The sequence below is a fragment of the Camelina sativa genome, chromosome 3 (genome assembly GCF_000633955.1).
Source record: "Camelina sativa cultivar DH55 chromosome 3, Cs, whole genome shotgun sequence".
Classification (NCBI taxonomy): Eukaryota; Viridiplantae; Streptophyta; class Magnoliopsida; order Brassicales; family Brassicaceae; genus Camelina; species Camelina sativa.
In genome coordinates this window covers 9,550,204-9,576,662 of record NC_025687.1, presented here as the reverse complement: position 1 = coordinate 9,576,662, position 26,459 = coordinate 9,550,204, and the positions used below count along the sequence as shown (strand labels likewise).

The window sequence follows — 26,459 nt, the reverse complement described above, 5'->3', positions numbered from 1 at the left end:
AAAACTATTGTTTGAAAAGATATATACTGTTTTTACCAGCCGTCCCGTCATATTGCTTTTGTAACCAATAATATGAGGCTCTTCTCCTATTATACCNAAAAAAAAAAAAAAAAAAAAAATTGTATCCACCCAATATTCACGTGAGTATATAAGATCGAGCTTATCAACAAATCAAAGGTCCATGAAAAAATCTTGACCAAACCTAATATTTTGAAAATAATTGATCGCTTAGACAGAGATATTGAAAGTGAAACCCCTTGTCCACCCCCAAACATTAACTAAGCAATTAGCCAATTACTCCAATTTTTCTTAAGAATTTGACATTTTTGAGATAAACGTTTTATAAACTCGTTATTCAAATTTACTAATTATTTTTAGAAATGCATCATTTTTACATATAACTAGATAATATCATGCATGTTTGTGTACATCAAGAATTACTACAATATATCTATATAAACCCAAAGATAGGGTCTACAGCAGTGATGTTAAGCAAACTCATGCATATCTTGGGAAATATTTGTTGTTTTGTATTGTTTTTGTCAGAAAAGGATATCTTGGAGATTAAAGGGAAATCAATTAATGATTTAAGTTAGTTTTTTCTCTTAAGTGTTTAGGTACGATTGAGTTGCTTTCCTTATTTTGCGTGTTTTTTCTCATACAGGTTTATGAATAATGAAAGAGAAATCAATGTATGATTGATTTGTTTTCGTATCGTATTTTGCTTCTTTTGTTCTCCTCGTCAATGACGGTTCCCAGGACTGTTAATTACTCTATCTACCAAATTTTATTACAGTTTCACACTTGTATAACTCGCAGTATGTGTGCTATAGACTATAGCCTATATATAGTCTTGTGTTGGTAGAATGGTATATTCTTAATTCTTGTGTAGTTCATAACAAACTATATCGTGTTCTAGTTATATCAATCAACTAGATTTTAACCCGCAGGCATATAATTTCTGTTATAATTTATATTTTATATTGTATCTATTTGTTGAATATTGAATGTTTTATAAATAGAGGAATAACTAAGTTTTCTAGTTGTTATGCGGTTAAATATTTATATTATTTTTTAACCCGCAATACACTTCATGACCATTTGTTTGTTATATTTAGTTTATTTTGTTTAGTGTTTGAGATTTTATTTTGATTTTTAATTATTATAACAAAAAAATAAGGGATCTAAATACATAATCAGTAATTATACGTTTTAATTATTTTATACAATCTTAGTTAAATCAACTTGATTTTATGTCAAATATTCTAATATTAGTAGTGTAGATAAATAATTAAATGAGGATTTAACCCGTTTTAACACAAATTTAATAATTTTTTATATTCAACATGTTCTCTTATAACTCATCTACTATATAACCACATTTTATAGTATTTTAGAATTTTATAATCTTACATATTCGTAATAATTAAAAATTTTATTAAGTTTATATATGTTAATTATAATATTTAAATAATTGTCAATCGAAGTTTTTCTTACGTTAAGAATCAAAGCTCACATATTTTAGAAAACAAAATGGGAATCAAATTGTTTTTTTCTTTGTTTATGAAGGATTCAGATATAGAATATCTTCAAAACACAACATAATGTATGGTTAAATATATGATAGTTTCTATTTCCATATTGATTGTTGTTTTTTAAATTAAAATAAAATGTAAAATATTTAGGAAACAAAATCTGGAGTAATGTTAGTTTTGGAAATTTTTTAGGGGATAATGTTGTAAATAACTTTTTAAATAAACAAAATTAAATGGGCATAACACAAAATGTACTTCAAAAATGTTAATATAGATATATAAGAAGTCTTAGAAATTCAAACAATTTTATTTATATTTTTAAAATCAATAATGCGAAATTGATTTTGGTGACTTGATGATAAAGAGCTAAATTTTTGTAATATGTGGAAGATAGCTATCCCAATATATTATGCATTTAATTTCAATATCAATACCAGATTTGATTATGTAAAAAAAGGTATGATACGTTTTAAAGTCGCATGTGAGCTATGGACATTAATTATAAGTTTGAAAATATGTCCATCGAAAAAAAGTTCAAGCTTATCCAACCGGAACCTTATTTCAAAACTACTATGTTGGAGTATACATATGTTTTCTGGTCAACGGACGAAAACTATTTCATAGACTATAGTTTTTAGAGGGTGCATAAATATATTTTCTCCGTTTCAAAATATAAAATATTTTAGAGAAGTTTTTTGTTTCATAATATAGAATGTTTTCAAGTTTCTATCAACTTTTAGATTAGTTTAGTATTTTATATTATGCAATATTGTTTCTGATTGGTTGAAATTGTTAAAAGTAAAAATTTTCTTAATCTATGTGTTGTAGCTAAAACATTTTGAAAGGAAGGGAGTATAAAATTTCAGGTATGTATTGGATCACTCAAATCTCGTGTAAGGTTCTCTCACCAAAACTAATTCAATTAAACCAAAAACCAAAATTACAAACGAAGGTTGACTTTCTTGTCTAATCGATTGATTCAATAGGAAAGAAACACACGGCCCAATAAGGCGATTTGGTCACTGGCTTAATGACTTGATGCCATTTGTTGTTTTGGTACATACCAAACGGACAACGGTATAATCATACGTGGCAACATAGGCCTATCTATCTCTCTACACATTAGAAAATCAAAGGAGCTGCCTTTTATCTTTTCTTTTATTTCATTGTAATTATTTTTTGACAACATGACTAGAAAGGAAAATACGATAAACCTGTATGGTAAACCACAACAGTTTGTGCCATATTCATATTTAAGCCATTATAAATTTGTAGAATCCATCACAATAACCCAAGAAAAAAATTCATACCGCACTTATTTACTATTTCTAATATGACGCACGTATATGGTATTACTATTTCTAATATGACGCACGTATATGGTAAGAAATAATAAAATGGAAAATTAATGTACTGATAAAAAAAAGAAATTGATATAGTTGATCACATCGTCGCCTCCATATACAAACCCTGTCAATTGTCATTGTCGGAGATTTGCCAGTCATGTCGGAGGACTTGCTATTTTAAGAGCGAAAAGAAAGAATATTGATTTCTTAACGTTCAAAGTCAAACCAATCACCAATTCAGCACCCACAAGGCCACAATGTTCATATACCATTTCAAGTTTCAACCGTGGCTTCATAGTGTACCTAGTTGAATCTATATAATATTCACACCACGTCTCTGTTTAGAATCAAATACAAAATTTGAATATACTTATATAAATTTATTTTGCTTACGTCAGATATGTTTGGATTTAAGTTTATATTAAATTGTCATATTTTATCACTTTGTTCATCAAACACGAAAGCACATCTCAACGTATAATATGTTGAAGCTTCTACAATGTCTGCACCTGTAAATGCCATATCATATGGCCCATATGTAAGTAACTCCATGACCATGCTAGTAAAAAGGTTCTTTGGTTGTAAATCATAGTTAGATCGTGTAAGCAGAACGACTTATTCAAAACCTAAATTGACATTGTTATTTTTGACACAACTTTTTTTAAAGATTATACAAGGATTTGATTGACACATCACCCACACACACATCAAACTGTAATCAACGGATCCTTGAAAATATTATTGGACAATGATAACTGATAAGTAGGTTCAGAGGATCCTTGAAAATATTACAATAAATAATTTAAAATATTAAGAGATTCTTTCAAAACAATAATTAACTATCTTATAATTTCAAAGTTTGATTTATTTTTGCATAGAATAACTGATTATTTTAATGATATAGAATAAGTTTCTAGACATTTATGAGTAAAAATTCCTTGGTTGTGAAGCCAAGAGGTTTTGGTTTAATCAATTTTCCAATTTCCACCTTGAATTTTATCTAACTTTCAAAATTCCACCTTAAATTTTATCTAACTTTCAAATTCTAACCCTAATTTAAGCTTATACTCCTCACAATTTAACATACAATTCAAGTAATTCTTCAATCGTTCGAATTTAGCATCACATTATACTTTCTCACGTAACTTTAGCATCGCATTATACTTTTTTCACGCAATTCTTTTTTACTTTGGATAAAAAGGCAAACAAATAAAAAAAAGCCACAATATATGATGGTTAAATTGAGAAACATCATTAATCATATATATATATAATTTTCTTGTAAACAAATATATGATTGATTGATTTCTAGTCTACAATGACCAAAATACACAATCAAAAGTATAAGAAGAAATATACAAATTTGTTCTTCGTGTAAAAAAAACTATATCATCAGTGTGTAACAAAAGAAAAAAAAATATCTGCTTCTTCTAATAATGTTTTCATTCTTTTCTCTTTTCTAATTTATTTATTTATTCCTCAAAAACTGAAAGCATCCTAAACGACGGAGCCTTCATAGATGGTTGAAAGCTTCAACCTAAAAGATCGAACCGCAAGCTTAGCTCGTCTCGAAGTATATCTCCTCAAATTACGAACCGAACCGGACCGGTTAAAACCACCCGAACCTTTAAACGGCGCAGTTTTACTCACAACCGACCGTGATCCTTTCTTAACCGTCGTCTCATTCCCCGAATCGTTAGAACCCGTCAACATCATCACCGGAGATATTCTAACCTTCTTCCGCCGACGTGATTCTTTCCCGACGGAGTTCTGTATCGCGACGCTCGCTTTAACGGCGAGAGCAGCCATATCGGACGCCGTTAAACGGTTCTGACGTTTAGAAACCGGTAGGACGAAGTAGATCTGGTCGGCCTGAAGCGGCGTTTCGGATTCTATCGCCGGGATGTGGTCGTCGTAGTAGAGTGAGTCGGAATCGCAGATGAAGTAAGAAGAAGGTCTAGAGGAAGACGAAGACGACGAAGCTGCTGCTGACTCGGCTTCAAGAACCTGAGATGCTATTACCGGAACATTGTACTCACGTAGATCGCCGTTAACCGTCACGATCTTCACCGTCGGCGAAGTATCTGGGTTTTTCTGATTGAACGACACACATATTCCCATTATGATCGATGGAGAGAGAGAGAGCGAGAGAGAGTAAAGAAGAAGAAAGATTTTTACGAATATTTTTGATACGACGCGTCTAGCAGAGTCGGTCATGGTGGGGGATATATAGAGAAAGAGGGGGAGACAAAACCGGGTGTGATCAAAATTGAAATTACTAAACCGGTAGGTAACACACGTAGGGGTTATTTTGTTTGTTGTCTGTCCATTAAGTAGATTTTTGTCACGCAAAGTAAAAAAGGACCTAATTATATAAAACTTTCCTTAGTTATACCTCCTAATTAACTTTCGTTTTCGTGACCTAATTAACTCCGAATTGTTTATTTTCTTTTTGATTTTTTATAATTACTTTATGTAAGACTATGTGCAGCAGTTAGTCTCTCACCAAGTTTTTCATTAACAAAAAAAATAATAAAATAGAAAATTTAGATTTTTTATTGTAAAAGTTTCTCAAAACAAACGATAAAGTTTATCAAAGATTCTCATGAGAAGCTCTCATAATAAAAAAAATATTATACTATACTTTATTTTTTAATGAGAAATTTTTGTAAAAAACTCACAATGCAGATGTCCTAAGTGTATGATCATCAGATCATGTCAACTTCAGTATACATCATATATACACTAATGAAGAATTGTAATTTGTAAATGAATACAAAGGTAAATATCGTGGCTAAAATGTATTTCGTTCACGTACTGTATACATACAGTTCTTACAAGGTAAATTGCGGTATTTATAGTTGATCGGATTTGTAATCATGTAGTTAATAACAAACGTCGGAAAATGACAAGAAAAAAAATATGGACAATTTGAAAGCGAAATTGGCAACGACGCCGTGGCACGCACCACGCGTCTTCCAGTGGCAAGTCATTACAAGTGGCCTGGCCTGTTGAAATCCCAATATTGCAACTTGTATTTGACTTTAACGATAGTACAGTACATATTTTAACTTATGAAGGTTTGTTTTATTTACCTATGAAGATTTTATTGAAAGATATCATAATTTTACAAGTTTCATGCACGTGTGAGTCAACACTCAACACAATTATGACAACTTTTTTGACGGCAACTTTATTACCATAACAAATACTCCAGAAAAACAAATATAGACCACACTACACTAAAATACTGGAATCAATCATATAATCTGGACTTGCTAGTAAACACTATAAGAAAGATAACAAATTATGTGTTCTCTTTCCAGTTTTTATTTTTCACTTTGACTGCTACCAGTTTCTCACATATTAAAATTTTAGTTTCCATGCTTCATTATTAGCTTAATTAAGAATGAATTTGAAACATGTGTAAGTTTTACACTATACATAAGTAATTAAATACTACAACAATATACTTTAACAATTTCACATATGTCTCGTTTCCAGGTTAGTCAAATTTGTAATTTAATCCAGCTGTGCTTTTCTGGCGGCATCCAGCTGTTATTAGTGTCTCACTTCAGACTTCAGTAATTACATCGTATATATCATATATGTGAAACAACTTGCAGTGTAAAACCGTATTTACGTACTTTTGTTTTGGTCAACAACTCAACATGCATATATGGTAATTGGTAAAGTACTTTTTTCTTTTAAGAACATGGTAAAGTACTTAATATCTTCAGTTCTCCACCAAACCGAGTAAAGTCGAACGGGTCGCATGCCATGCATAATAAATCAAACAGGCTTCACATGTTCACACATTGACTTATTTAGTAGACCGAGCTAGCTATAAATACATATATAGTCGTGATTTAAATCGAACATTTCTTTATATATCTTTGCAGTTGAAGTTCAACATTTAATTTTTGACATACATTTTCTGAATTTGACGACCGAGAGTATCCATACGACCATACCATACCATACCAACTTCAAAGTTCGGAGTTGAACTTATATATACGGTCAAACTAACAATATCATATACCCTAAGACCTACGCTACCATATTCTTTCTTTTTTGGTATATAACGCGGTATAATATTAGTTCAAACCACAAATCAAGTAATTAATTTGTAGGTGCATGCCTAGGCATGTATGCGTATACAAGCTTTTGGTATTTTTAATTGTGCCTTTTTTGGTTGGGTTCGGTTTATTAGTATCATCGTATGATTCTAGTAAAGCTATAAATTATAAGCTTAATCATTTAACAAAATCTATTCCATTGCAGATGATAAAAATGAATAAGAAATTTTCAAATATATAAGACTTTATCAACCCATTTGTTTTATTTTCTCCATTGTCTCTTAAAGTCTGGCTAGTGCATTTTACTCTCGATTTTGTGAGACTATCAATTGGTAGAGAGTAGAGACGTATAGTATAGTATATGTTAGACTTTACATAATGTTTCAGAGAAATAATAATTGATGTTAAGTAAAACGTACTAATCAAATTCATTTGTCTTCAAACGGTGTTTAATTTTCTTTTGTGTCGGTGTTTACCGCATTTACATAATTAGCGACTTAAAGCACACCAATATTTCATCAACTACGTGTGCCAATGGCATGTTTAAGTATCAACGCAATACTATAGTAATATTTTTATATTAACTGCAAAAATAAAGTTCAGATAGTAACATATAGCTAAACATCAATATATAGTAAACATTTGTGCAAAATAACGCGTGTGAGAGCAAAAAATGTATTAAATTTTGTTTTTTTGACATTATTTAAATTGGTTCAAAATAACTGGATTATCTATATATAATAGCAAACTCATTTTTTTTTGTCATCTTTAATCCAACGGATGAGAATTGTTCTATTATTTCATCTAATGGTTGATACTTATTAATGATCAAGAGTTGCAAATCTTTTTCTTTCAAATAATTGTGTTTTTTCGTCGTACTCCATCTTTTAAAAATCGTACTTTTTAATTGTTGCATCTATTTGTCGTACGTATTTCCATCTTTTAAAAATCATACATATTTATTTTTGCACCTCTTGGTTTCACACCTATATGTTTTACACCTTTTAGTTTATTATATATAAACTTCTACGGAATACAAAAACAAGTTTCGAATTTATCGTTTTCAGAGTATTTTTACAAGTTAAAAATAAAATCAAAGAATTGTTTTATTGAAGTGATTTTAAATTGACCTACATCAATCTCTATATCAAGGTATGTTTATAAACTTGTTAGTGTCCATTCTGAAAATTAGTTTTGTTCCCTTTTCCTTTTCGTTCTCATATTTAGATTATAGATTAACGAAAATTTGGGTTTTTTTAAATACTATGTTTGTCTATATGTTGTCGGTTAGATAATTTACTCAAGATAGCACTTACATTTAATTTCTTCAAGTTAAAGTAGACTAACAAAAGGACGTGGGATCATTATCTATAGCACAAAGGGGCGTAATTTATTTTTTAATATGGGTCTCGTAGCGACCAAAATTTATAAAATTTTTGGAAAGAAATATCTGGGGGAGGGTACAACGCCGATATTAATATCGGAGACGCTGTGACTCACCAAAACAGTTGCGGAGAAAACCAGAGACATCCGATTACCGGTGGTGAATAACGTTGACTTTTGTTGGTCGCTCGCCTCAATCCTGCGATAAGATAAAGAACATGCCCTAACTGTTGCCGGTGTTAGTTAGAATTATAACATGATGGCCACCTATCTTGGCGTTGCTCTTCCACTTGTTTAGATTGTCTTGTTTCTCTTCGTACTGCTGTTGATGGCAACCTTCAAAGAGTTTAGGGTCCATCTCCATGAACATTCTCTTTATATTCACGCTTAGACCGTGAACTGCTTGGTTCCAGTGAGATTCTGTGTTTTTTTCAGCGAACCGAATATGATAGGATGGATCACGCTTCTGTTCTGAGCAATTAAACCCACTACTTGGTCGTTGTTCCATAAGAACAGAGCTCGTTCTGCTACCTACATCGCATGATAATATATGCATATCAGCATAATTGATTAAAAATTCCTAGAATTGAGAAGTTTTTTTCCATATACAATTCTAGGAAGCTTTGTCTGAAATGATTTTTCTCTTTATCATGGGCTGAGACTTAATTTGCTAATAGATTGCAATTTGCAATTCTGTTTCAAATTGATTACACCGTACGTTCTCTCGCCATCGCCACTGTTGCCAATCTTACAACTGGTTAGTTAGTATTCTCATCGTTGGGCTTACAAAGGCTAATTTTCTTAAGAGTTATTTGGAAAAATAGACAGTTTTCAAAACATAATTGTAAAAGTAGTACAATTACTATTTACAATTAGCAAATTCCACATTTTTAACTGTTTTCTATTATTCACATGACTTTTCAACCCTCATCAACATTTCATATTTACATCAATGCCATTGAGTTTCTGATTTTTTATTTTATTTAATATATGCTCCCTACAATCTTAAAAACAAAATGCTGAGTAATTAAAATTGGTTTTTGAAATTTTTTAAAATGTCTATAAATCTATGTTTTTTCTTTATAATTTGATATGTTTTTTGTTTGATAATGTTAAATATTTTTTTACAAATTTTGTATCTGTACACATTATTAAGTATACAGATGTCTGTACATATTATTAAGTGTACAGATGTCTGTACATATTATTAAGTGTACAGATGTCCGTACACATTATTAAGTGTACATATGTCCGTACACATTATTAAGTGTACAAATGTAATTTGTGTAATTTGTTTAATTCTTAGGGTTTCAGTTATTTGTATTATAATGGTTTTGTTCAAATTACATTCGTACACTTAATATTGTGTGTCTGTAAACTTAATAAAGTGTATAGACATTTGTACACTAAATAAAGTGTATGGATACAAAAGATGTATATAATATATATATAAATTATTAAATAAAATTCTTATCAAATTGTAAAGAAAAAAAAATATATTCTTTTGTATTTAAAATTTTTTTTATAAAAAATTATATTAACAATTATTTGAATAATTATGATTGAAAGAAAAAAAAACTTTATTTCTCACCCACACACATACCCCTTTTGGTAATTTTCTCATCTAAGTCTATGTCCCACAATCTCCCCTATCGCACACATTCTCTATTACACAACACCCATTTTTCCAATTTTGAATAGTAAATGTATTAGTTTGCCAATTAAGTTTCCAAAATATACTAATAAGCAAACAAACCCTTTTCTTAATGAATAGCTTAAAAAGCATCGATCTTCACTCTGGACTCCTTTGATTTTGCATCGCAACACGTTGGTTAGTATTTTTCCTGAATTTAAAACCGACATATCTATCGTGCCCATTGTTAAGATTGTTATTTTGTAGAGAATGTAATACATGTGGTCATATAGTTCTTTTTTTGTAATGTTCTCTTGCACGACAGTACCATCCCGGAAAACAAAAATATCAATAACGTCATCTTCTTCGCCCGGAGTAAGACCCGACCCGTGGTAACTCAGCGACGGTAACCCGGAAAAATTGAAAAAGAGATACGAGAGACATGATGACATGTAGTGATGCTAGAGACACGAATAAGCCAAACTTTTTTAACAAACATGGTATAATTTTATATATGTTCTTGTATTGTCTTATTTAACATATTTAAATCTTTTAACAAATAGGGTATAAATGAATTAATCTTTTTTTTTACGAGGGATGTCCATTGGATATAAATGATCCAGTTTAGTTTTATTATTGTAAAAATTTAAGTAAAGTTTATTAGAAATTTTAGTTGAAATTTTATTTTTTATTTTTATTTTTTGGATATCAAACATTTTGATAATATATAAAAGCATTATGTATGGAAATAGAGAATGCCGAAGAAAAAGCCAGACATACTTATGACAACACAAATCAAATTCGAGAAAGAAAAGACAAAGATCAGAAAATTCAAATGACAAATCAAGTTAGAAAGAAAAGATCTTTTAAAAGTAACTTATTTGCTCTTTGATGACTTTGTAATCTGTATATTTTTAAAAACATAATGTAAGTAATTAATAAACAAATTGGTTTAACTGAATGTAGGTAAACAACCTATGTCATCAAAAAAATCCAAACGGAATCAATTAATAAGGTGTGGGGATTGTGATGCTTTAGTATGGCCTAAGGAAAGTACTGCAAAGATCGCCAAAATAAAAGACCTTTATTTACAATATGTTGTAAACAAGGGCGTGTCAAATTGCCAAACATTCAAGAACCTCCGCTTTCGTTGAAAAAAACTTTTGTAATGCTCTCTATGTGTTCTATGGGTGCCGACATTCAATTTTAAACTCAGCAGACCCTTTTTGTTTTAAAGTGCATGGTGAAAATTATCTTAGTATTGGGTCACTTCTACCAATGGATGGACAACAACCTAAATTCTTACAATTGTATATATTTGACACCGCTAATGAGTTGAAAAATAGGTTATCTATATTTCCAGATGGGAAAGAAATAGTAGATGAGCAAATTTTGTTGGCTCTAATAAACATGCTTGATAAAAATAATATTATAGCCAAAACATTTAGAAAGGGTAGAGATCGTTATGAATGCAGGAATGATGAGGAACCGAAAATCCATATGGTAGGATATGATAAGAGGAAACGTCAATATGAATTACCATCAGCTAATGAAATAGCGGATTAGTTGTGGGTGGTTTTTATTGTCTCATCTAACAGTTAGATTTATTAATAATCTCAAAAGTTGCAATGTTTTGATCCAACAATTATGTTTCTTTGTTGTATCCCTAGCTTTCAATGTTTGCACTTGGTAGTTTTCACACATTTTTGTTTTACATCTTTTTATTTTATACATTTTTGTTTTCACACCTCTTTATTTTTATATGTATATAGATTTTTATGGACTTTGAAAAGAGTTTTTGTTTTTTTAGTATTGTTTCACACCTCCAAGTTTTAAAATTTATTAGTATTATTTTCTTTCAATGTTCTACTCAACACTGATTCACTTATCTTTGTTAAATTGGATTGTTTTATTTATTGATTCGTTTATCTAACTTTTGTTTGGTGTCATTTTCCATCTAATACATACATCGATCATATCTTCTAAGTATTAATTTAGTTAATTGATTGTGTAATAATTTTTCATAGATTTATCTTTTTACTCAATTTGGTTAGTTGCATGATTGCAGTTATGAGCTCTTTGTCCCGTCTTCTCTTATTCTTTTTTGTAAATTTAGATAGAATAATGATTTAAATTTTATTATATGTGAATATTTTTCAAAATTGTTTATCTGAGTGTGATTCATCAAGCCTTAATTTACATATCTTTATCATTATTTTCTTATTGTCACTGAATCGATTTTTATATATACAATAAATTTTTTGTTTAATTAATTTGGTTGATTTATTTTAGTCATTATTTATAACTTTTTTACTATGCAGTTAAATAATTACTATAAAGTTTCCATTCGGAATGTGAAATTAACAATGTAGACTATTTCTCTATGGCAACGCACGGGCCGACATCCTAATATATGTAATAGTAAAAGACATTATGTATTTTGTATGTGTATCAGTTTGTGCAAATACGGGCACACCTGGCCGATGACTAAAGATCACGTTCTCACGTTGTTGTAACAACTTCGTGTGGATAAAATTAATTCACAAGAAATTCCACATGAGATAAAATCTTCACACGAATCAAATCAATTAAATATCATAATTAGGGACCAGAAAGTTAATGTGGTTCGCGATATGTCGTCTGATTAAGTGACGATGTTCACATGTTTGCCCGACAAATTCGAATATAAAAACAACTTACATAATCTATCATCAAAACAAAATTAAACTATTACAAAAAGAGAACTCCAAATAAGACGGCAGATATAAGCCATATAATGTGTGGACAGGACCTTGTCACACGTCGTCTTTGTTCCTTTACCAGAAGTATTCCTAATTCTGGTTTTTATATATATTCGTGTTGATAACTTGCACTTAATTATAACTTCCGATATTTATCTGAACATGTTCATATGGAGGTAGCGTAGAGTTGGGGTTAGTATTAAGGCCCATAACTAATCTGGGAAAAATGGGCCAGTCAAGTGGCCTTACATAAGTTTCTTATCTGTAGATGATACTTGCTCTTCATGCCCATCGAGAATTTGTATTTCTTATCTAATTGTGTCCATCTTCCTTTTTGGTCAAACCAATGTTTTTGCATTGACACAAAAAAAATTGTCAAAAAGAACTATACGAATATACGAATTGTTAATATACGAATTTTTTTCTTTTGAGTTTCTGGCCAATCAAAGACCTTAATATGTTAACTTTCTAATCTATTTTTTCTCCAACTAGAACGTATAAACTACTATAAGACTGACGAATCTTTTGGAAATTTATCTCGACCATTCTTATTTCATAGCATTTAATTTAAGGGATTCTTATGGATTTAAACACTCGAATACTAGATTTAATTTCTTGTACGCCCTTTTCTTTCAAATTATATATTTCTAAAAAAGTTTTTGTAACCCACGTCGGTGTATATAGTTGCAAAACTAAACAGAAAAACAAAAAAAGTATTTGTCGATATATAGATATAGTAGCATATCCTCAGCCCGTAAACGTCAATTTACATACTAGATGTTTGCAGAAGCACACCAAAGTACAAGTCATTCACTGTCAAAATTTGTTTATATATATGTATATAACTTTACTGTCAAAGATAAAGCAATATATATTCCTGTGAGGTATATAAAAATTTCGTCGGCATCTGTAGATATAATATGAGTATTTTAGAAGATGGATCCCCACGGACCATAAATGGCCTTAGCATTATATAAGTATGGACCCATGCTGAAAATTATCCTTGCCTACCTTTTCTAGTAGTGTATTATAAGTTTATAACCAATATATCATGTATGAATGGATTAGTGATTCTACTAAATATAATATCCGAGAGTAGATTTTTATATTTAAATGAAAGACATCAACAAATAATACAAGACAATTAACAACAACCTCTAGCATAATAATGAAGAGACACATACGTAATTATTGATTCCACGAACCACCAGAGCCTTATGTATGGATAACGAACGGAACTTATCCGTTCTAGTTTACTTTAATGTATAAGGTTTTGCGTTGTTAGTATCCAACAAAATTTGAACCATACATATGTTTCGATCGATATACAATTGAATAGGTTTATATGTATACTCTGGAAAGTCTTGTTTCCATCGTTATTTTCGTAGATCGAATATAACAGGGTTATGAGACACAAAGACAGAAGGGTACGGGGGTCCAGTTCCGACACAAAACATAATGCAAGTGATAAAACAATCATCAAATGTGTGATATATATGTGAAACCGGAAATTAGTTCAAAATTTGTGTCTTCTCTTGGTCAGTAGTACCATAGTTTTATGTTTTGCTAACGCTATTAACATAACTATAAGTGTTCAGTAAGAATTAGTAGTTATATTCCACATTAAGTAAAGTTACAAAAAGCAAACAAAACATCACAATTCCAATAGCGACACTAAAGAAACTATAGCGAGAAAATAGTTAAAAGACATCACATATCCTTATCCCAACATTTGTCGTGTAGCTAGCTTTCCCATTAGTATTATTATTGATTACTTAACGTCTTGGGAGACTGAACAAGATAACTCCACACACACAAGGCCTCACGTGGTCCCTCCTCACGGTCTCCATTCACACGTGTCATACACTTAGTGGGTTTATTCGACACGTGTCGTAGTCGGAGTGACGAGGATGCGCAACTGGCTCGAAGTCCGACCGAAAAGTCAGTATTGCCCCCATTCGGTCGCTGCCTAAGCTTAGTCCGTAGGGGCCGTCCACGATTACGTGGCAGAGCCACTGTCCTTGGCCGCAATACTCTCTTTGTATATGGTACATGTTTTGTTTTCGTTATTGGTAAGGATAGTTTTGAAATAGCAAATCCAAATGAATAAGATTAGAAATAATAAAAGTTTCTTGTTCTTATATGTTCAAAGATTTGAACAGAAATCCAAATGCATACATATGTTGTGGTGGCCTGTACAATCCAAGAGAGACTCCGATATTTTTTGGGACATACCATTTTTTATTGTTTTTTTTGGGTAACAACTAAATTTAAACAAGCACACATTTTCACTTGTTATGATCATGATATTTTTGTGTTACTACGGCTTTAAAAAAAAAGATAGCTATACAAATTCTATGTATTAAAAATATGTATGATGATCGCCTCATAAAATAAACTTTTGATGTTAAAATTTTGATGGGACAAAATTAGCTCCAAATTAGTTCGATCATTTTTAGTAAAGAATTGTGATCTTTGAAAACCCTAGTTCAGAGACCAAATGTAAGTTTGTGGGATACATAACTAAAAAATACGGAAAACGATTTTTGTGTGTCAGTGAATTTACGAAACTGCATTATCAAAACATTATCTGTAATTCATAAATATTGTATAATCAAATAAAAGTGTGCCAATTATTCGATTCCGTGGATTAGTGTAGAGTTTAAAACATGATGAATAAATTAAGAGAGTTCATAAAAAGTAATGAACACCCGTCTCTTAACGGTGAGAAGAGAATCGCAGCCTTTCGGATTCCACACGGCTCTTTTATTTTTTCATCTTCTATCCCACTAGCTTACTTTTTTATATTGCATAATGTAATATTCTTTAGCGTATACTATTATAATATTCTTCTTGATTACGTCAAACTACAACAAATCAATCAATTGTATTGAAAAAATTGTTTCAGTGACACTCTTGCGACTTTAATATATACAAACTATGTAACTATGACGCCATGACTTCAGTTACACATTATCGTATACTATTAGAGCTTAATTCGAGTCAGGATAAGTAGACAATATGGTATAATAATATAATGTTACAAATTAGAGAAGAGATTACGGCAGTTAGCCAACGCATCAGTTTTATAATATATCATTTCACTTGATATTATTATTATTATTGTATGAACAAAAATTAATGTACACATAACATTACAACACAACACAACACAAAAGCCATACCTTTTAAACAATCTAGCATCAACAAACACTTTCACTATAAACCCTAATTCTTCTATATTTATAAAAAATGTATTTTATGTATGTGTCTAATTATTTTGACTTTATCTTTTAGATAGAAAAAAAAAACTATAAGAAAAAAGAAGAGACACTGGCCCATTTACAACATTATGACTACATCCTAAATTTCACCCAAGCTGTGTTATACAATGTATCGGTATTTATACTTATATTTATAATTAATTATTATTATGGGGTTTGAAACTCAGTAATTATCTTCTGTCTAGAACGGAGCACGGTGAGGGACACCCTTTCGTCTGCTTGAGTTCCGGTGATTGTAGATCGGAGGTGTTCCCGGAGAGAAACTAAAACCACCTTCATCACCAGAGCTTGAAGACCTTTGATCACCACCACCTGGACCGTAGTCATCGAATCTAACGGTTGAGATTGAAAGACCACTCATCAGACGGTTGAAAGCATTGGTCTTGCGCATCTTAGTTGGTGTTGTAGCTTCATCTGATTCCGAACCACCTTGGTACTCTCTACCATGCTTCCCTTTCAAAGAGAAGGTTAGAGTTGAATCTCCCCTCTTCATCCCTCCAAGCTGAACAGTCAAAACCAATACAAGGACAATTAAGTCATTACACAACTCACATTCCAAAACAGAGCATATCCAAAATGAATCATCAACAAAGCTTAATCAAAACAAATAAAAATTTGATATAGATTTCGCTAAGAAGAAGTGAAATGCGTTAATGGGTTTAGGAAAAAAAGTTGAATTTTTCGTTTAGACAAGAAATGGTGAAAACAGGGGAAAAAAAAAACAGAGTGGTATGTGTTTACCTTGCAGCCGAGAGAGCAGAAACGGAAAGAATCAAGGAGGCTTCTGCAACAGATTTCACAAGTGTTTGTAACACCTTTGCCGATTCTAGGCTGAGGTCTTTCATTGAGGAACACAATCTTTGCGCTGTTGATGATATACGTCTGGACGCAAGAGATGTCTATAAACTTCTGTATCTCATTCACTCTCACCACGTTATGGTACGAAGATCTTCGTATCTGCAAAATTTAATATACATTGAAATAAATACTATAAACATGAGAAGTGGGGGGAAAAAAAGGAAAAAGATATTGGACTGACCTGAACAACACGATGGTCTTTATGTTTGACTGAACAGTAAGAGCAAAAGGCATTTCCAGCACAATCAAGACAGAACAAGTTGCATTCGTTTTTGTTTGAATCGACGTGGATCGAACAGGGGACGAAGTAGCTCCCTCGTAGCATTGGCATTAACCACGGTGGAATCGTACAGTCTTCTTCCTCCTCTGTTCTTATCATCGGTCCCTGAGATTACACATAAGCAAGAAAATCAGAAACTATTTACTATATATTAAGGGAAGAACAAACAAGAATGGTTAAAGAAGAGACTCACCATGACTTTCTTGTGATTGGCCTTGAAGGCCCCGAAGTTGAGTTTATGATTGTGGTTTTCGATAGCCAGATTTGCGAGCTTTAGTGTATAGGAAAAGAGACCTAGGAGAACTGGAGAAGAAGGTAGAAGAAGAGGGAAGAGGAAGAGGTATTGTGAAAGCGGCGGCTGAAGAGAGAAAATAAAAAGGGTTTTTATTTTTATTTTGTTTTTTCGTAAGGCGGTCACGATAAGTTTATGCGGTTTATATTTCATAGGAAATTCAATTTTTAAAAAAAATATTGAAATGTTTATTTTTGTTTATTATTAAAGGTATCTTTTTTGTTTCTTCCTTAATTATATTTTTCTGACTCCTTTATTTGGGAAAAATCAATTTGTTGTTTTTCTTTATTATTTGAGGAAATCATTATCTCTGCTTTTTTTTTCCCAAGTCCTTCAAAGACGCACGTATCTGTAAAATATGCGTGTCTGTTCAGTGTGCCATCTAGAAGACCAAAAAGGAAATTTATAAAAAAGGTTAAAACTAAAAGTACAAAAAGCTATATAATATTGTTCATATATGGTCATAAATAATTACATTTCTTGATATTATTTTACAAGACAAAATAATATAGCATACTAATTTTTCAGCTTATGATATTTTGTTATATAATGGATAGATATAGCGGACAAACACATATGTGGATGTCAAATCTAGTTAAGCCTTTGAGAGTGATACAACAAAGAATAAAGGAACAACCACACTTAAATTTTGAAGAAGTCAAATAAAAAATGGAAATTAAGTACGGTCAGAATTAGATAGAAAAATTGTATTATCCTAATTCTTTTTATACAATTAGATCGAAAATAAAAAGTGGAGAGGTGGCAATCGATGAAAAGCTTTCGACAGATCGACGGGTATGAGAAGAGACAGAAGAGAGTAGTCTAGTTAAATGTGAACCGTTGGATGAGAAGAGAGCCTTCTCGTATAATCCTTTTTCTTTGGGACGTGTCGGACGCTTTTGCCCTGCCTCTCGTTCACACTCGTGGCCAATCCTGAGCCGTCGACTTAATAATAGAGACTATAGAGTCATAGGTCAGCGTTGAGCTGCCACGTTACTTAACGTGATCCAAGAAATAATAAATGAAGTTCGTTTATAGTTGAAACAAATTTTTGAAAAGTAGAGAGTCTAGATGGATAATAACAATGGAACAATTAATGTAAAAGTGTGTGTACCGTTTTTTTTACCTGTTAGATTCTCTGGTAAAAGTCAAATCGTGTTAAAAAAGAGTCAAATCAAGTAGTCTGAGAATACCTTTGCACTTAGACGTCACTATGGGAAATGATGCATTTCGATACTTTATCGGGTAATGAAATGTGAAAGTTACAATAAATCAAAATGTTAATGATTTGTAAAAACTTAACAATATTACAAATTACAAATCACAAAATTATGTAAGAAATTTGAAATTTAGATTACCAAGTTTGTAGTATACTGAACAAATAGATTCTAGAATATTTTCTAAATGTGGTGAGATTTTGTATTGTATCATAATTTTTGTCTCTTTGATGCCGAATGAAATTAACTATCTTAACTAAGGAGATAAGCATATAATAAAAGAGAAGTGTGATCCACGTCATAAAAATAGATATGAACAAAATGTTACCACTAATAGTTAAAATTGTAATTGGAAAATCCGACCGAAGAAAGTGATGAGCATAGAGCGGCGATGAGGAAAGTGGACGAAACATCTTTTTGTGTTCTTATCTCTTCAAATTGGCAAAAAACTGAAAAAGAAACAAAAAGCAAAGAGGCTTGAAACAGTAGCAGTGTAGCACGAACGTGAGTCACGTGACATTTGTTCACCGTTTGACCACGTGTGTCGTTAGTAAAACGAGGGTAGTCTTAGTAGTTTAGTACATGACTACTAAGCATGAACTCGAAAAAAATGAACCGGGTCGATAATGTTGACCATAACACATCAAATCGGAATGGTAGCTATACTAGTTAAACCCGTAAATGAACCGGGTCGATAATGTTGACCATAACACATCAAATCGGAATGGTAGCTATACTAGTTAAACCCGTATCCGGACGAGTCAGACAAACGTCAGTTGTGAGGTCGAAACTATAATTTCCCTACTAATTATAAGCTTTTTTGTTTTGATTTGTTTCTTTGTTCTAATTTTGGGAATGCGGACAAATGGAACGAACCTTACCGAATCATTGAGTACTATTAGGCGTGATGGGTCCTCTACTGTCTACTTTATATATATCATTACTCAAATCGTATTTATTTTGTTTAACGAAGGTTAATGTGCAATTTGGATGACCAACAAAAAGTGTAATTTGCAGCACGATAAAAATGGAATTTTAACCCTTTATTTTGAAGATTTGTTAAATATTTGGGTGCTTCATCTCTTTTGCAACTTGCTTCTGGTGGCGAAGAAGAGCCAATTGGAAACATGTTTGGCCCTTAATTAATCACACGCTTCTAAGAGTATATCCTCGAACTAAGAAAATTACAATATTCATTACTTTGTGGTTTGATTTAGATTAGAGCTGAACGTCATGATGATACTAGATTAGGTATGAATATAAAATTCGACAACGCCTTTGTAACCATGAAATACGAGTAGTTTATAGCTATCTATGATACACATTAATTAATATATTCAATGAGATCTTATCAACTTATAACAGATTATTGTTGGAGCAAAACGATTACAAAATATTACTCCCTTTGTCTAATAAAAATTGATGTTTTGAGATATTTTTTATCTCACAAAAATTGATGTTTTGTAAATTTCAAGAAGTCATTATTAAAAATATTTAAAATTTTGAATTGTTATTAGTTTAAAATTAAATAATACTCTCTCTGTTCCACAAAAGATTAATGTTTTACTACTTTTAATTAATTAATATTAAACTTCAAAAAGTGATCATTAAAAAAATTCAATAGTTATTAGTTTATAAATATATAATACTTTTTAGTAAATTAATAATTATTATTTTTTAATTTGTCTGAAATTCATTAAACATCAATTTTTTTAGGACGGAAAGAGTATCTCTTTAGTCAAAGAAAAAAATAAACTCAGTAATAATTGTTTTATTAAAATGTGTAAAAACTTGTAAACATTAATTTTATAAGATAGAAGAAGTAAATATTTTTTTACTCTGAATTATCTTTCGTGATTTAATTTTTTCGACAATACATATAAAAAACTAGTAAAAGTTGGGTATATATCAGGAAAACATATAGTCTTCTGACACTTCTGAAAGGAAATGTTTCTGCATTTAAAGAAGGGATTTCATCACAAACAGTTGGTTCGAAAATAACTACATTTTGTTAAAACCTAGAAGTTACCCTAGTAGGCTAGTATATAAGTATACCGAACTTTAAATTTGAACTAACAAAAAAAAAAATGTGAATGAACCACAAACATGCGCATAGTAAACCACGCATAACCATTAGAGTGGTGATATGCTCGACTAACCCTCCGAAACGGTGAGGAGTTATACGAAAGTTACTTATAAACTCGAGATTGTCATTCGAAAATTCGAAAAGGACTCTTCGTGTAAGGGTAAAGACAAGGAGATGAATGAATGATATAATCTCAGAGAAATTAATAAACTATGAATACGCATGAAGAATTGAAGATACGAAGACAGCATTTATCGGAATTAGGTCCTCGATTTGGGGAAGTAGCTTTTCAAAGAAACCATGTATACGGACAAGGATAAACCTATAAAACGTAGCATTATTTACGTGTCTCTATCCTACAAGAGTCACTATCCTACGTGTCTCTTTTCACAGTATCAGCCACCAGGTTCATCCATCTCTATTTACAATAACGAACGTCAACTAATTCACATTTACGAAACCTTCGTCCAAAATCTTTTAGCCTCATCTGTATGGGCTAATGTAATTCAAGATTAGCTACACATCTCTGTCTATGTCTAACTTAGGTCCTGTATTATATAATTTCATATTATGGGCTTTACCAGCCCAATTAATTCTAAAGTAGTAAGCCTGCCTCAACTTACATTATCAAAGATAACTTGCAGAAACAAATTAGAGAGTATAATCTGTTAATTATAATTAGGAGTGACGACATTTTAGCCGAACAAAAACACAAAGAATCCGAAGCAAACAAAACTAAACCATTATTTTTGGTAAGAATTCAATTATACTTTTACCTTAAACCTTGTTACTTATCGAATCGAACGGCACTATAAAAATAACTGAAATATCCGTAATTCTAAATGACCGTGCGTGTGTGAATTGCAACGATAAAACTTCCATTTTTTTTCTTTCAGTTCACATGTGTTATCATCATCTATGCTACTATGTATGTCCTCTTTGATTGGTTTAACACTTCTGTTAGAAATAATCTATTAGAATTCAGTTATAGTTTTATAAAAACAAGAATAAAAAAAAAAAAAAAAAGTCCATTCCTAAACATAATCTAGACAATATATATGCTCAAGAATTCATTATCCGAAACAATGTATGAGAATAAAGAGAGAACTACTGTTATTAGTATGGCTAATATTCTTGTATTCGCTTAACTATGTGCATCTTATTTTTTGTCTAATGGAGAAAGTAATCATCGAGAAAGAATGATTAATCCAATAATGACTAATCCATAGATGAAATGACAGTGTGGAATAACTTGTAGAATTGAACAAAGTGAAACAATTGGCTAAATCAAACTCATAGTCAAGTTTTGATGTGTTTTAATTGAGTGAGAATCTTTCTCATAGTGTCAGTCCTCTGTTGTTCTTTTATGCTCTTCTCCTTCCCTTACAGCGCATACCCAGCAGAAAAGGTGATTGTTTCTTATAATATTTTCTTTCTTTTTTAAATGGTTGGAAATTTATCATAAATTTCAAAAGTATAATAAAGGAAAGGTGAATCTCTCTAAATTTCAATAAACATGTACTGAGAAGCTGCTCGAGTCGTGGGGAAGAATATAAATTATTTCCATGATAGGACCCATGATTTGGTTACCTTAGAGTGTGGTCATAAACGTTGTTTATAGTTAAAGTCTTGATATTTTCCGTTTTTATATGATAGATTTTTCATGATTCGTATATAGAAATGAAACCCTAAGTTCGAGTATGATATATTTTGAAAACACTTTCTTGTAACTCTACCATTTGGATAAACAAATAAGTACAACTTTTTGAGCTGTTTTACGAAAGTTTTATTTATGCATGTATATATTATATGTAAACGATTTTCGTTGGGGTTTGCTTGGAAGTTTGGAAACTATCACTAGCAATGTTTTGTATGATCTTGCGAGGAATAAGAATTAAATCGGGGCCCAATACATTTCTGTGATATATTCCAATGTCGGATTTGGTAGGGAACTAAGATTGTTTGTTGGTTGATTTTAAATTTAAGTTCCAAAATTTGGCTGGTAAAATCCTTTTTTTTTTTCAACTTGAGTGGCAAAACTCAACATAGACGGTTATGTGTCACGACCAAAAAAATGGTTGTGTTAACAAGTGACTCAAAACATTTTTTACCAAGATTTTTAATACTAAAATTACTCTATATATCTCACCGCGACAGCCGACAGTATAGATATAATATATATGTACTCAATCTATAAAGATGGACAAAAGAGTCAGGCCATATATAATTTTTACGGTGGTTGCCGACAAGTAATTTAGATAACGAAGATAAACTAGTGCAGTTTTATTTTATATGAAAAATCAACAAAACTGTATGGCAAATTTAGCTAGTTTTTATTTTTGGGTGAACTTTCGTCAAATCCACAAGTTCTATCTAAAAATCAAGCGAATTGTTGTAATCTATACCAAACTATACAATTAATGAAATTATAGCCGAAACCCTCACTGGCTAACTCACATCGAATATGCATAGATGATCCTATCTTGCATTTATACATATGGGCACATCTAAATTACCCCTGTTCACGGCAGTTAAAACATCTAAATATCCCAACTTCTTATTCAGTATTAACTTTTAACGTAAATGCACATGCAATTACGTGACAAATAAGTCCACAAAGCATCTTCTTTCTTTCTTTCTTTCTAGAAACCCTAATTAAAGCAACTACATTTCTCATCTATCACAAAACCTGTCTATGTAATTAAAACAGTTTCCAATATATTTTTCTCACCATAAATAATCTGTCACCTCCACCTCCAAATTTCACCACTCTAAATTTCACCTCCGTACCACACAACAACAAAAAAACCCATAGAACCCTAATTAATCATTACTTCTACCACCAACTCAAAGTTTTCATTTTTAAAAAGAAGAATGATGAGAAGCAAATCCATAGTCATCAATTCCAATTCCAGGAATGATACGTCCAGCATCACGGCGATGGCAGCTATGAGACGTTCGGCCTCGAACACTATGGCCTCAACCGCAGTGGTTCGCACAAATGATCTTAACAGAAAACCGCGACCACGGTCAGTAGAGTTCCCAGCATCACCTCAACTGATACAAGGTGAAGAGATGGTCCACTTCGGACATCCCCAACACGTGCTGGTCAAAGTTGAGTTGCCGGATATTTACACGTGTGCAGGGTGCAAAGAGGATGGAGCAGGGGTTAGGTACGTGTGTCAAGAGTGCGATTATCAGCTCCATGAGTTTTGTGCTTTGGCTCCTCCACTACTCAAATCACACCCTTTTCATTACCAGCATCAACTTCTCTTCTTTGCCAAACCGGGTACGTTTTGTCTTATCAAATATATTATTGTTTGTCGGACTTGAGCGGTATTTTTGGTATAAATTATGTGAATGGCTCAATATGGTCAATTTTATTTCTTCAGACATTTTCTGTTTCGTGTTGATCCTAATGTTATATCCTCTGTTTGTTTTTCAGACCACGAACTAGATCTCACGAAACTATATAAGAAACCCTGAATATTTTTGTCGATTATATATTGATTGCTTTACTTGGATTGGAATAATAATAATGCTTCGCTTTAAAAGAAAATAATTATTTGGTTTAGTGGGTATCAACATTAAAAATTACAATGCTGGTTACGTTGAACAACAGAGAATAATAAGCTTTCTAATACGCCATAAACGTATTAGTTGCAAACCTCAAACTTAAGCTCTCTAGTACGAAATCTGTGAAACTGAAAATAAAAATAAAAATCGTGGAATAGAATGGATCGGAGACACCAAGAGTAATATACTAAATACGTACAGTGAAATGAATTATTGTTTTTGTCATTAAATATTTGAATGAAAGAATATATATGACTAAGCACAATTACTGGACACCGTAAAATGATTTGATCGCTTAGTATATACGCATATTTGATCTCACGTTCGTACGTTTACAAAGACGTCCAACGTTTCCCTAGTCTATATCTAAACTTAATGTTTTTTTTTTTGGATGATGAATAACAGCGAAAGGAGGGATAGTTAAATCTAAATGCGACGTGTGTGGAAGATCACCAAGAGGTTACACATTTAGATGCAAAGCTTGCAGTTTCCAGATGCATCCTGGCTGCGCTATGTTATCCCCTTCCCTCTCCTCCTCCTCACTCCACCACCACCCTCTCCGCCTCGTCCTATCTTCCTCAGCCTCCAACACCAACGGCGGTGACTACGGAGGATTCCTTTGCGGAGAGTGCAAGAGAGGTAAGCGTACGGGGAGGGTTTACCATTGCACCGTCTGCGATTACCACTTGCACGCCGTTTGTGCTAAAGACGCAGCCGTGAACGGCCTCCGCGCCAACGGACATAAAGGGAGGGATAAGTCTCCGGCGGTTTTGGGTACGGCCGCGAGGTTGGCGTCGCAGGTTGTGATTGATTTTCTCGGTGGCATAATGGAAGGTCTTGGTGAAGGTGTTGGTGAAGCTATTTTGGACGGTGTGACTAGAGGTGGCGGCGGTGGTGGGGGTGGCCGAAATGGAGGTGTTACTAGGACAATTCCACGTGTCTGAGGAGATTGCTTGGTTAACTACTTATGAGTGTTTATACTTTATATGTGGAGATGTTATGCCATGATGATACCTTTGATATGATAAGTACATAGATGTATTACTAGTGTTTATTAAGTTTGGGATGGGGGATATATTATTTTGATTAAATTTGGGGATGTGTACAATAAAAGAATATAATTATATGTATTTGCTTATGTGGTTTGTATATACATATAATTAAGTGATATTTTTCTTTATATTGTTTGTGTGTTAAATTAGTTAACATATAGAATCTCTTATGTTTAACGTGTAACTAAACCGAACGCATATGGCCTTTTGGTATGTTTGGAAAATATATATGTGTAATAATTATTTGGATCTTACTGTTTGTTACATGTCGAGAAATAAAAAGGAAAACCATAAAAGCTACTATCTATTTAGCATCTTCGAAAAGAGAGGCAGATCAAAGTTAACTCCCATTCAAATCTTACATTATGAGAAACGAGACCCACCACTCACATTTTCTTTCACGTTTAAGTTTAATATATTTATTACATCAAAATTTTAAAACTTTCATTGATTTGGATGCAGGATGCGCTATATCTATATATACATAGTAGTTATATATACGATCAAAACCTACAATAGAGTAAACAAATCAAAAATTAAAGCAAGAGTTGCTTGACTTATAGCCACCAGAATAAACTTTTGAAATGTAACGTTACAAATGATTTCACTCTCCTTCCCACTTTCGAGACTTTCCTTTTGAAAAGTGGCATTATAATGTGATATCCTCTGTATAACATTTTCAAGATTCTTTAGGTCTCTGTCGTTGATTAAGTAACGAAATCACACTAATCTCAAGAATCTTTTACTTGTGACAAAAAAAAAATTCCTTGAACTAAGATATCGTGACTATATATGTTGCCGTGCTACTATCTTTTTCGGCTCTTCTCCTTCTATGCCATCACTTGAACTCATAAGATGGAAGAGCTAATCCCTCAAACCAAATGATCAGGCAAAAGATATCGTGACTTGTGAGTTGTGATGTTTGAGAATCTCGACAAGTCACGTGGGAATCGTTAAACATGTTATGGCCTTTTGGGCTCTATGTGACAAGATTCCTCCATCTTCACATTGTCATTGCTTCTTCCTATATATATTGGTTTCCACAAACATTGTTCCTTATGATATAGTAGTAATATAGGTATAAAATGGTAATGCAT

General features: G+C 31.9%; 3 protein-coding genes across 3 annotated transcripts; 1 reads left to right on the top strand and 2 right to left on the bottom strand.

The window, feature by feature from the left end:
- On the bottom strand, nt 4,147-5,097 carry LOC104776225. Its single transcript, XM_010500254.2, has one exon. It carries the CDS (start codon nt 5,000-5,002, stop codon nt 4,379-4,381), a length of 624 nt encoding a protein of 207 aa, XP_010498556.2. The 5' UTR covers nt 5,003-5,097; the 3' UTR covers nt 4,147-4,378.
- Nucleotides 15,875-17,599, bottom strand: LOC104776224. The gene is made up of 4 exons (XM_010500253.2): nt 17,333-17,599; nt 17,041-17,244; nt 16,743-16,958; nt 15,875-16,503 (listed from the first exon to the last, which is right to left on the bottom strand). The coding sequence occupies exons 1-4, from the start codon at nt 17,582-17,584 to the stop codon at nt 16,183-16,185; spliced, it is 993 nt and encodes a 330-aa protein (XP_010498555.1). The 5' UTR covers nt 17,585-17,599; the 3' UTR covers nt 15,875-16,182.
- On the top strand, nt 23,482-25,401 carry LOC104776223. The gene is made up of 2 exons (XM_010500252.1): nt 23,482-24,023; nt 24,716-25,401. Exons 1-2 carry the CDS (start codon nt 23,609-23,611, stop codon nt 25,252-25,254), a joined length of 954 nt encoding a protein of 317 aa, XP_010498554.1. The 5' UTR covers nt 23,482-23,608; the 3' UTR covers nt 25,255-25,401.